The following is a 14100-nucleotide window of genomic DNA, read 5'->3' on the forward strand; positions in this document are numbered from 1 at the left end:
TTGTAGCAACTCGCTTCAACCTTAGGACTTATAAACTGTCTAAGCTGAAACTCCTATTCAACTTTCACTAGTGATTGAAAAAAAAAGTCTCACAACCAATACAACACATTACATATAGAAAGAATGAATCCTCAGATTGAAAGTGTCGAGCAACTCATCAAACTCTTGATAGAAACAGTTGAGTATTTGATAGAAGCCCTAGATGGTCCTTGATGATTTGCTAGATGTTCTTTGAAGAAAGGGTTGTTGAGCAGTAGTTGATATATGTGTTAATGATGCTCATAAATCTTTTAGATAATGCAAGCTTGTATGTCAAATTGTGTTTCGTGTGATATCTCTCATATGAAGCTCTCTTCGCATTCTCTATTTACCGCGCTCTTTATATTTGTCTATTCAACATTCAACTGTAGCTCATTAGTTCAAAAGTAATGTTGTATCCGTCTTTTTTTATTCATGGTACACTTCAATAAATGACCAATTTGGCATTTTACAAGCGCAGAAAGAAACAATCAATGACACCAAAAGTAACTGTCTCTAAGTTGTGTGTTTTTAGGAAAACATTATGATTTTCTGATGTCTTATTTGTAGTGATTGATCAGATATCACCTTTTCTAATAAAGTAGGTCGTGTTTGTAGTAAATGATTAGATATCACATTTTCTGATAAAAGTAGGTTGGTTTCTTGTAAAATGTGTACCTTGAATATGAAGATATTTTACTCGACCATTTTCAAATATTATTTGATAGATTGAACGGTTAAGTAGCTTATGGCACATATTTGTAAGCTCGAGCGATCGAATAGATCAAGTAAGATGCTAAGGTTGAAACGGTTGTATAGTTTTGCATCTTGAGATCAGTTAAATGACTTCTTCTAAATCTTCAAAAGATAGGTTGAGTATAAGAAAACTTATCTAGTACAATAAATCTTTATTTGTTATCACCAAAATTAAAAGATCTAACAATTTTCTTTTTTTTGGTGATGAAAAAACCTAAATCCCAAAGACATCACATGATTTTACAAAAAAATGAATTTCACTGAGATAATAAATTTCATTGTTAGAATATATAAGGAAGGCGGTAAAAACCTAATACACCTACATGCATGAAAGTAAAACCTATACTACCCCTAAACCATGAGTTTCCTCTGTCTCCTAATCTGCCTACCTCTCTTAGGTTGATCTCTCTTTTTATTTTCTTCATTAGCCACTTTTCTTATAGCTTCACCATGTCTATGTATGGCCTCTTCCTTCTTTCGTTGTTCTTTTCCCTTTTGGAATCACTCTTTTGAAAATGATCAACATTTCTTGTAGTTGGGTATCAAGGGTAGCCTAAAGACCGTCAATACGAACCCCAAGTCTTTGTTCAGCTTGAGTTAACTGTCTTGAAAATGTGACTATTGCATCGTTTGTTTTCTTCTTTGAATATTTGAATTCATCCATGCATAATTTAATGTCTACTTTGAGTTCAAACACATTATGCATAACATCTTGGTGAAGATTAGAAATACCAACACCGAAGGCTATCAGTGTAACGTACCGTACTTTTTACTACTTGAAATTTGCGTAAAAATTAAAAATTTCTTAAATAATTCGTGAACCTTCAAAATTCGATAAAATAAACTGTACATCTCAAAAGTTGTTGCAACAAAAGATTTGAAAATAAAGTTTGACAAAAGTATTTGAAAATTTTCATAAAAGCTTAAAACTTGGGCGGTCCTCAGGTTTAGCCTCCTGCTTATTCTAAGCCTGCTCCTTGGTCCCCACTCCTCGTCTCCTCGAAAACATTATCACCTGCATCGATCAAGTCTAGTGAGTCTAAAGACTCAACACGTATAAACTGGTAGTAGCGAATAATACGTAATAAAACTACATGCGACTTTAAAAATAGAGCATACAATATACTTGAAACTTGAACTTGCATTAAACTTAAACATACATACATAACATAGACGTGCCATAATGTGAAACTTTTCTTAAACATGCTTGCATACTTGTACATATTTGAACATACATAAACTTCATCATTTTGCGTAGAGGCATGTTTCAAAGCAAGTGACTCATACATAAAATAAGCCTAATCAGACTAAACCAGGGCCTGTTGTCATTCCCATGTAATTAGAGGATTATAGCCGCTGGACAAGTCAATTTGCTCATAGTTCTATAATAAGCTCAAGCTGCATACATTATCATAAGATCATCACTTGAATGCGTTTCTAATCGGACCACTTTATCAAATAAATGTTCAGAGTCTGATCGTTCAACTTTAACTACACTCATACCGATCATACATTAGTAGATCAAGATGAATATAACAACTCAAGCTATTAAATGCTATCAGATAAAGTGTCAAGCGTAATATCATATCAACTTCCGATTGACATGTATGTTTCCTAAAATGTCAATAATTAATCAATATTTCAGAAGTTAAAAGTGCAGATGATGTGACATTGTACATATCAGTGTTGTGTATGCTCCACATAAGCACCACATCGCTGCCACGTCATATAATGATCATCCTCATTCTCACATTTAATAGAAAGTGTTGTATATCTTCCAAATAAATGTAAAAATCCCAACGAATCACTAATTGTGTCTTTTTTTTGTTAACCTATCCATAATTTCCTTTTTCGTCATACCACAGTGGTGAACTATGCTCGGCACTATGTCAAGCAAGCCAAGGGCAAGGGCCTAAAGTATTGAAAAGGCAAGCACTCTCAAATTGCAAAAAAAAAAAAAAAATGGATTAGGACTATAATTTGACAATATATAAATGTAAATAAATAAATAAATAAATATATATATATATATATATATATATATATATATATATATATATATATATCATGAGTGATATAGTCTTTAAAATTTTAAAATATGAATAAAAAGTAATAAATATTACTTATTTTTATAATAGATAAGATATGTCAGTTATATATAAATAAAATAGGTTTATTATTTTTTTACTAAAAAAATTGTGTGTGTTGATATATGTAATTTTTATACATAAAAAAAATGACGCCGAAATACCAAAATCAGTTACTCTAACTTTTCATGTTTTATAATAAAAATAATATCCCTTTTCACGTGATGCCACATACATATAATATTTTTGTGTTAAATAATCTTTGTTTGAAAAAAATTAGATATTACATTAAAATTAAAACATTTAAAATGATTTTGTACAATAATATTTTATGCTATGGATGATATAATCATTTAAAAATATAGATAAATATAAAAAAATTTATTAGGATATGTTAGATATAAATGATATACACATTTACTAAAATAAATTTTTATCAAACAAAATACAATTTGACAATAATGATATTTTTTTTTTCAAAAAACATATATGATACGTACTGAATAGAGAGCCTTCTCGAACCTGCCCCAAGAGCTGATACCATCGCCATCGTGGAAAAAAGACTGGCCTATAAAAACTTAGGGTGGAATACAAGGGATCCAACACAGTAGTGGAATTTCTAGACTCGCCGATTTATCGACATCAAGTTCGTAAAAAGAAACAAATTATTGTTGTCGATTATGTTTCATAAAAAAAACTGAAATTCTGAAAAACCTACTGAACCCTTCAAATTTAATAATATAATATATTAGTATATTATTTACAAATTAAACATTGATATACCATGACAGAAATAAATATCATTATTATTTTGAGAAATAACAAAATAAATTATTTTCATTCCTCAAATTTTATAATAGAAACTATAATATTAATTAAGGGTTGGTTACTTTGAATCATATATTCTTTTATACTATTTTAATTTTAAATATCGACCACTTTCAATATAAAATAAAATAATTTTTTTTACCTAAGTCTCTCATCTATACAATCTATAGTATTATTATTATATTATTAAGTGTGAAGACATGATAATAACTACCTACAGAGGACACAAACTTTTTTTTCTCAATTTTACCCTTATATGATACTAATATTACACTTTTATTTATTTATTTTTTAAATTTCAACACACACTTTTATTATTTTTTTATTTCAACCATTCAAATATCGATTTACTCCCTCCATAATTTGTTAAATTTCACTTTATCCATCGATAATAATAAAAAATATTGTACACACACGTATCGCGTGTGCAGAATAACTAATTCTTATAATGATAACATGATGTTCTGGTGGTAATATCAGACTATTCTATACAAAATTTACCTTAATACTAACAGATTTGGTCTTTTAGTATGAGTATTTTTTAAACTGTGAAATTATCTTTTATCTTACTAAACAAATCAATTTACTGCTCTCATCTCAAAAAAAAAAAAATATTATATCAATTTTTTTTCAAAAAGCTTATTATAGAAAAAGTAGCTCATTTTGAGACGGTCTCACGAATCTTTATATGTGAGACGAGTCAACTTTATCGACATTCACAATAAAAAATAATACTCTTGACATAAAAAGTAACAATTTTTCATAGATGACCGAAATAATAGATCTGTCTCACAAAATAGGACTTGTGAGACCGTCTCACACAAATTTTTGTTTTATAGAAAATATTTTTACAAATTATACAAAATAATTAAAAAAATTCAATATACAAAATATTGGTCATATAAAAATTAAAAAAATATTTAATTAAAAATAAACTATAAAAAGATACAACATTAAAATTAAATAAAAATATTTATCTCACAAAAAGTCATAAATGCCAAGTAAGGATTTCCGTACGATAATTTTACAGAAGGATATGTCCAAATATAGGCCACGTGTCCGCGTCAGCTCCCTCTCTCCTCCAACTCAAAAGTGGCCCCTCTTCCTATTTCTCCTCTAATTCTCCTCCCCACACCACCTGTGGCTTTCTCTATCTCCACAGGGGAAGAGAGGCGGAGGAAGAGGGAGAAAGCCGCCGCAGAAACAACAATTTGGTTTTTTTCCGACGAAATGAAGCTCAAACACCCCTCCAGTTCGGCTTCCCGGACCCTGACCGCATCGGAGACGCGCCTTCTGGTCCGGGAGACGCTTCGTATTAGCGCCAACCTGGCGTCGGCGCCTCCGCAGTCTCCGGTTCCAGAGAAGACGCTGGTTCATGATTCTGGATTTGGAAGAGTCGTGGAGGATCAGTTTGTGGATTCGAGCTTGCGGATGATTTGCAGCGAGGAGATTGATGGTCGACGGTGGAATTATTTCGCTGAGAGTAGTGGTGGGAGGAGTAATGGCGCTAAGAAATTGAAGAAGAATTCTATTCGCGCTGTCTCCTTGCACAGTCCCAAGGCTCCTGTTGATGTCAGTATTTTTTTTTAAAATAATATTTCCCATTTATTAGCAGGTTGAATGTGCGAACATTAGTTTAGGCACAGTTAGAACCAGTTTTGAACTAGTGCATTTATTGCTTTCATACAATCGAGTTTTTCTGATTGTAAGTCGGCAATTGACCAAGAATTTCATATGATTTTACCCAAAAAGGTGCTACCTTCCAAGTTTTTTGATGATTGGGTGGAGGCTAAGTCATGTGTTTTTACGATTAATTATGTATTTTTAAAAATTTATAAACTACTTACGAAGCTATCCGATGGAAACTTGGTAGTGTGTGTGCAGCGGACCAAAAAATTTCAGTTCAGTTTTTTGAGGGAAAAAGTATCGCTCTTTCAATAAATGGTTTTTAAAATAATGATTACGATAATATCTCACTTCTTGCTTTCAATTCGTAGCGATGAACTGTTCATATGTGGTGATGTGAATTTTAGTTAATTGCCCTTTCAGTCATAGTTGTTTGTTTAAATTGTGTGTCTTAACATTAGAGAGTGAAATGAAACAAAGCAGTAGTAAACACGAATACATATGCATGGATTTATGTGGGATCTCATGCTGCATATGCTCACTGACCTAGGCACGCAAATTAAAAGTTGGCAAAATAATCTAGAAATAGAAACCAGAATGAAAGAATTTCTATCATCAATTTTATTGTATTGTCTATGTGGTCTAGGAGTTGATGGCATTTATAAGGTCCTATGTTGTCCCGGAAGGTTTTCCTGAAAGTGTCACGCCTTCTTATGTTCCATACATGACGTGGAGAGCCTTAAAGGTACTTGTTCTAGAGTATTTACAGCACTAACACAACACAAGTAACCATCAGCGGCTTCTAATGTTTACCATGTATAGTTATATCCCATCTTATCCAACATAAGGATAGTACCTTTTGTCTTTATTGTAGCATTTCTTTGGTGGAGCTATGGGTGTTTTCACAACACAAACGCTCTTAAGTTCTCTTGGAGTATCCAGAAATAAATCTGCACCAGGTGCTGTAGCTATTAACTGGATTCTCAAGGTATGGGTGAGAAATGATTTGAGTTTGTTTAGTTTCACAACCACTTCATTGTGTATTTCTTATTTTATTTTTTGGAGGATTAATTGATCGACGGGAAGTTGTTGAGTTATTTAAATGGTCACAGTGACTGGTAGATTTGTCTTCAAATTGCTCGCGCACATCCCCACTGCATTTTTCACGTAATGGCCTGACCAAGAAGACATTCTCATGATGTATTTAAATGTGACATTGTAGGGTACTGATGGTCAAGAGTCAGATGAAATAGTTTGCGAAGGCTATAATTTTGATAACAACTTGGATTTTTTATGTCCTGTTTCTTGTACATGCATCAAAACGAAGTGTTGAAACTTTGAGAGGAATAATTCAGAAAGGAACAGAAAATAGAAATGTAAAAAAGTTGATAAAGTAAATCAAAAAATTGGTCTTCCAAGGTGTGGGTTTGATGCTTGATCCTGTCATGTTTGTTGACCCTTTAAACCTCTTTCTTTTTCATAATTATTTTATTATTCAGTCTATATAGGAACACTCATTAATCTATTCTCTTCGTCATTCTCGCTGCATTTTAATGTGCTCATTAATTTGTAAATTTAACAGTTGGTTAGTATTTGTTATTTATTTTCTACTCTCTTGGATGATATTGATCTGGATTTGTGAACCTTGGGTACAAGTTTTGTATCGGGTTTTTGTTCAAGAGTTTTTTTTTTAACTTTGAAGTGTTGGGCAGTGAATTTCCCATTTTTCCCCCGATCCTCTAGTTTTTAAAGCGTTCTTTCCTTGTATCCATGTGTTATAACTAATCACAAAAAAAAGTGTCATCATATTTTACTTTCCACCACATTATTTTTTGGGTAATTTCATATGGACTTTCTATATTTATTTAATCATCAAAATAGTACAAGCTTTGGTCACGGAAAAGTTAGAATCGGCTGCATAGAATATTTCTCATAGATGGATAAGAAATATCTTAAAAGTTATTGAACTATTTTTTTGCGGTTGAAAAATCGTTTGAAGTACTGTAGTTCATGTTGTATGACTAATTGCAGGATGGAGCTGGACGGATTGGAAAGATGCTTTTTGCTCGGCAGGGAAAGAAATTTGATTATGATTTAAAGCAGGTATTGGGTTGCATAATTTTTTAGGTTAAAACCGGTGAACTGTATTGGTAGTATTAACCAAGCACACCTGCCTATCTGTGAAATTTTATATTTCATTCAGCTTAGGTTTGCCGGTGATCTTCTTGTGGAGTTGGGAGCCGGTGTAGAATTAATAACTGCTGCTGTCCCCCATCTATTTCTTCCTTTGGCTTGTGCTGCCAATGTATCTAAGGTAAGGTACTGTCTCTTTTTGGCCTGTTAACCCGTTCAACGTGATGAAATATAGCAAAATCAATTTCATATATCCATCTTGGTTTGCTTATAGAATGTTGGTGCTGTGACATCAACTTCAACCAGAACCCCAATTTACAAAGCCTTTGCTAGAGGAGAGAATATCGGAGATGTGACTGCCAAGGGAGAATGTGTTGGAAATGTATCTGATCTGGTATGCTTTTCCAACTGAGATAATATTACGTGCACTCACTATGAAATTAGAAGTCATACCACGGAGCACACTGGTTTTGAAACCGATGGGCAATTATGTGATCTAAAGTTGCATGCATTTTTATCAGTAAACTGCATGTTCTAAGAGCAGATTTGTGAGCTGCCCTTGTTTCCCTATATTTAAGTCTCTATAGGGTAACCTGTTGAATTAAGATCTGGCTACCAGGACAGTCTATAACTTGTTAAACTCATTTGCTTTGATGTTGCCGAAGATTTTTAGCAAATCAAGTTGTTTGATTGAGTAGTTTTACATATCAGAACGGGTAAGATCCTTTCGGTTGGTCAATATTGTCACAAGGTCTTGAACTGGGAGTTGAGTTGCAGATATTTAGCTGCTAATTTGTTTCTTCGATCCACTGTGCTCCGTTGTATCTAAACTTCCTCACCCATCAGTTAGTAAAACCAAAATTTCTGTGTCAAAATGTTGGTGGGGAATTTTGCCATGCCAATTGACAGAGACGGGTCTTTGGGAATGCTGGATGTGTTGGGCACGAAGCTTGGTAGATTTTAACCATTCTAGCTTGTTGCATTTTAGAGCACTTGTTTGGCTTACAGTTGAATTAACTCCGAATTCTCTTGTGAAGCTTGGAACTGGATTGAGCATAATGATTGCTAAAAGAAATCCATCCCTGATTGCCACGTTTGGGTTGCTCTCGTGTGGCTATGTCATGAGTTCATATCAAGAGGTTGGCTAATGAAAATACACAACACTTTACTCCTTTCAGTTTTAATTACTCTGTTTTCATGCTTCTTCTAATGTTGATTGAAACTATGCGTGTGTTTATCCTTTCAGGTGAAATCAATTGTGTTGCACACACTAAATCGTGCAAGGTTCACAGTGGCAGTAGAAACTTTTCTGAAGACAGGTAGGATTGAAGTACATGAGTTCTTCGCTCTCATCTTTGTACCTGATTTATTTTCTGTAGATTTATGTATTTTAGTCCATTCAAAGTCTTGTACCTTTTATTATTTATATAAGAAATCAAAACTAAGACATGTTTCCTCCAAATGCTCTTTTTGTTTGATGATGTAAGCGTGGGTTGATTTTACCAGTTCAAAGTTCTCATCATTCTGTCGGTTCTTATCGTTCACTAAATTAATGCAGTTTTCTTTTCATATTGTGTTAAAAATGATCAGTTTGTGTAATTTATGCGTTCAAATCTATGCAGCATATAAAATAATGTAGTGATTATATCTGTTACTGAATATCTATTAATTTGTGTTGTCTATTTCTCTCCTCACTATATTGTTACCATTCGAAAGGTTGATAATTTGTGAGCCTCTTTGTTAGGACGAGTTCCAACTTTGGAAGAGGGAAATTCAATGGAAAATATTTTCAGTTTCCCATGGAAGAGACACAGACCTATTGTTCTGGGTACTTGCCTAACATATCTCTCTGCTTCTCTTTATCTATGTGTGTGTGTGTGTGCTTGTACTCACACATCTATGTTCTCATTTCATGCTTTTCATCTGATTATGTTGCACCATAAAATGCACGAACTTAAAGATTGCCTAATGATTTATTTTAAAATTTGCAGGGCAACGATTTAAGGAAGCATTCCAAGACCCTAATGCATATATTGCAGTGAAGCCTATTTTTGAGGTGTGTTATTTTTAAGGGGAATAATATATATAGCTTATTAGGCTCTATTTTCTCCGGTTTCTGCATGGTTAAATGCACATGGACATTTGTATGCTTTGCTTATGCATGCATGTATTCCCTGTCAATACTTAATGACATTTTTGCAAATTAAATCTTCTTGATAACAGAAAGAGCAATACATTGTAACTTATAACGTTTCTAAGGGCAATATCTATGCCTTGTTCAAGAACGGAGCGAAGTCTGATGATATATTGAAAGCGGCTTTTCACGTAAGCTTTCGACCTGCTGATCTTATACTCATTACTGCTGTTGGTGTTTCTCACTATCTTGAGCAATTACAGGCCCATGTGCTTCTTCACGTCATTCGCTCTAACAACCAGAACCAAGTATCCCATACAAACCGAGAGCATGATCTTTCAGCAGCACTACCGATATTGGCTGATCCTCAATCTCATGTTATTGAATCATACAAGATGGTATCAGCCTTATATGAGCCTTTCAAAAACAAAGCTAAGGATCAGGTAATTGGAGATCTGTGTATTTTTCTCTAAACTCTTACTAGTTGAATGTTTAAACCTAAGTCGATGAGATTATTTGCCAAGAAGGATATATACATTCAGCTTCACTGTGTCATTCTCTCGCAAATTCTCAGATGAAGTTGTTATGATGCTTTGATATTTCTGTTAGGGGAAGTGAGGGAAAGAGAAAAAGTTGATGCTTTGATATTTCTGGTGGGAAGTGAGGGAAAGAGAAAAAGTTGTTCTGATTGACTGTCCTATAGCATAGCTACATAGGTTAACATGAACATCGCCTAAATGAACTGGAATTGTTCCTCAAATTTAATGAAAACTAAGGGACTGTTATAAGTTTAAAAAATTAGATATGTTGTATGAGAAGATTGGAGATTCAGGGCCTGAATCCTCGATGGTGTTCTTGACACTTTCAAGGCCAACTTTGATGTCACTTGAACAATATTATTACATGAAAGGCCGACTAATCATCTCCGCAAGATTTTGGTAAATCCCTGATTTCCAACTAGAACTTGGAAAATGCATGATGAATCCCCGTGGAACTTTTTAACCTAAACTCATTGGAAAATTCTCGAGTACTGTGTAATATCTTCAAATTTCAACTGCCATTCTAACTTATTGGTTTTAGATCAAGTATAGTTGCAGAATCTTTCAAATTTGATTCTATGCAGATTGCAGATGCCATTATATTTATATTCTAACGACCTGGCATTCTCAGGGATGGGTGATGTCTGAATCGCTACTCAATCCTGGGCGGGCACGGTTATGTGAATTGGCCAGTTAAGATTCACATAGGTAGAACTTGCAAATATTGGGATAACTTCCGATATCTGATGTGCTCGTTCTATATGAACCGTCTTCCTCGAGTGTGTTACAAATCGCAGAATGCAACACAAGCAGATAAGGTATTTTTTTGGTACAAACCGGAAACTACTCGTGCTAAAGTCTTTCATAGCCGGAGTCTGGAAGCTATGGTAACAAAATGGATGGTGAAAGAGAGACTAGGTTATTTTCTGCGCCTGCCCTCTTTTCTTGTTTATACAGTAATGTATATCTACTTTTTAAGGCTTTATTTGGTGGCTATTGATTTGCCGTGAATCTAGTAAAAACCACACCGACTGACATTTTGCGGTGTAGTTTTTCCTCTCTGAAGTAATATTTTTGAATTTATTAATTAACGTGTTCCTTAATAGGGGTGCCAATTCGGATAGGATGGGTGGGTTGGGTCGGATTAATCGATAGTACTATTCAAAAATTGCTCAATCTGAACCCAACCCGAACCGAAAACTTTCAACCCGAACTCGAATCAATTCGATTAACTGATCAATCTGTATAACCTGATTTTAAATTTTTTTTCAAAGGAAATTAAATAAAATTCAAATAATAATAATAATAATATTTTAATTTAAATAAATTATAACAAAATCTCTTTCATATATATGATTTAAATTTGAAAGTCTAATTGTAAAAAAATAAAGTATATTTACTAAATCAAATAAATATTTATTTAAAAAATAAAAACTGTTCAAAATAAATATTAAATTATGAAATTTTATGATATAAATATACAATAAATATTTTTTCAGACATAAAATATATAAAAAATGTAGATAATATTTATTAATTATATACTTTTAAAAAAATATTAAATTTTCGGGTCAACAACACGGGTTGACCTAACCCAACTCAACCGATCATTTTTTTGGGTCAGGTATCGGGTACAACCTGATCTGACCCGAACCCGAAAACTCCAAAACAAAACTTTGTGTTTTTCGGGTTGAACCGTGTTGAGTTGGTAAGTCGTATCTGATTTTGACACCCCTATTCCTTAATTAGGGATATAAGAAAGTCAATTGTGTTTGCAATTCATCCAAACATATAGGGTATGCATGCAATGTAAGAAATTTAATAATTTTTGTAGATTTTAAAAGTGTAGAAGTATTCAATAAAACTTTTGAATATTTTGTAGAAGTCTACATGTGTTCAAAATAGACTAGACTTTCACATAGTTATAAAAAATAAGTGCTGTTCAAAATTGACTTTTAAAAACTCTAAAAAAAATTTAGATGTATTCAAATTTTCAATAGATTTTTAATAATTTCATTGAATTTATTTACTTACAAATATTAAAATCTAAGATACAATTACAAATTGTCAAAAATTGTCTTTGGTTTAACCCAAAGATTGATATTGATTGTTAAAACTTCTAATTCATATGCATGTTCTTTCTCTTCTCGCATAACATCACTTATCTTCTCATCTTTTTTCATTTTATTTATCTCTATTACTCTCTCTAATTTTCAAAAAGTATCTTTATATAAATTTTATTTTATCTTTTTCAGATTTTTCATTTTTTGTCTGATTATTCATTTAATAAGTTTTTATTTTAATATCATAAAATTATCCGAAAAAATAACGTAATTTAATTCTTAATAATTGAATAGTGAAATAAACATGATAAAAAATAAAATAAAAATTAAGATTTTAAAATATAGTTCATAAAAAAATTTATGATATGATTGATAAAATAATTTATTTTATTTGTTGTTTACATTTTATTTCTTTATCTTATGATTTTTAATTTTGAAATTCTACAAGGTTGATAAAATTAGAATACGAATTTTTTAATAAAATGATCACAATATGTATAAGAAAATCATAATTTTTTTTATTGGCTCATATAATTGAAAGTAACAGTAATATTTTTAATAAATAAAATTTTAAAAATGTATAAACTTTTGAAAGAAATTGATTTTTTAATTTTTTTTTATCATTTTCAACTAATTTGTAGACTATTATATTTTTATAAAAAATTATAGAAGAGGTCTCTTGTGATACGGTCTCACGAATCTTTAGCTGTGAGACGAGTCAGTCCTGCCGATATTCACAATAAAAAATAATACTCTTAACATAAAAAATAATACTCTTAACATAAAAAATAATACTTTTTTTATGGATGATTAAAATCTATCTGAAGGGAAATATTATTTCGAATTTAATTGATATATTTCTTTACTTAAATTATTTCTTTATCAACACGCTTTCCTTGTTGCTTTGACTAAGTAAATATTTAATATGATTTTGCCTTTCTCAGTTGATGAGATAATTTTCATTCAAATATATTCGAAGATATGTTACTTTTGAGAATGAATTGATAAGATATGATATTGGTGTTTAAAAAGAGTTTATTCCTAATAAAACACTTACTTTCTTTTTGTGGTAGGTTTCCTTGTAGAGATAAGTGGATTCATCAATAAATAAGAGGTCAAGGATACTTATGAGCGGCGGCTTGAATATCGATCATACATACACGGAGTGAAGATTTTTCAGAGAAGAAAAATTCTTTAAGTCGGTGCTGTTTGAAGAGTGGTGATCACCGTGTTGCTCTGAATGTTGCCAACATCTACAGACAATATCCGTAACGATGTTGACTGAATATTACATCTAATTGATCGTGTTTTCCGGGATCAAGTTTTTCTTTCTTATTTACGTTTTAATATTGTTGGTAGTTTTTAGAAAGCTTTACTTTCTCAAAGTGTTGAGGAAATTGATTTTTGTAATAATCACTAGTGATATATTTTTGTGTAAACGAGTTGGTTTTCTAGTGATTCATTGCCATAAGGCACCGCACAAGTATTTATACTTGTGAAAATTTAATCTTGTCCATTTATTTATGTTAAGCGAATTTGTGTTACAAACTTTGATTTTCCGCTGCATGTTGTCTTAGATGTTGTAACATCTGGCACAACATTTAATTCTGATAAAACAAGAATTCGCTGTTTTACATCCTATACTGATTCTGATTATTTACTAGTATCTGTCGAACAATTTATTCTAACAAGTGATATCAGAGCCTACTCTTGATATACTAAGTGCTGATTCTGGTTTTTGTTTTGTTTGACAGTGAATTAATCAAATGGACACTTCATTTGCAAGCGCAACACTTCGACCACAAGTCCTAGATGGTACCAATTACAGCCTATGAAAGGTCAAAATAAGATACTACATAAAATCCATAGATGAATGGGCATGACAGCGTGTCATCAATGGATGGACTTCACCAGTC

General features: G+C 32.1%; 1 protein-coding gene across 1 annotated transcript; it reads left to right on the forward strand.

Moving 5' to 3' along the window:
• The first annotated feature begins 4793 nt into the window (after positions 1-4793).
• On the forward strand, positions 4794-11182 carry LOC140808963 (protein root UVB sensitive 6-like). The gene is made up of 13 exons (XM_073166371.1): positions 4794-5261; positions 5962-6060; positions 6190-6303; positions 7347-7418; positions 7519-7629; positions 7723-7842; positions 8486-8587; positions 8695-8767; positions 9193-9276; positions 9440-9504; positions 9672-9773; positions 9846-10025; positions 10753-11182. Exons 1-13 carry the CDS (start codon positions 4920-4922, stop codon positions 10816-10818), a joined length of 1530 nt encoding a protein of 509 aa, XP_073022472.1. The 5' UTR covers positions 4794-4919; the 3' UTR covers positions 10819-11182.
• The last annotated feature ends 2918 nt before the right edge of the window (positions 11183-14100 follow it).

This window comes from Primulina eburnea, chromosome 13 (genome assembly GCF_022965805.1).
Source record: "Primulina eburnea isolate SZY01 chromosome 13, ASM2296580v1, whole genome shotgun sequence".
Taxonomy (NCBI): Eukaryota; Viridiplantae; Streptophyta; class Magnoliopsida; order Lamiales; family Gesneriaceae; genus Primulina; species Primulina eburnea.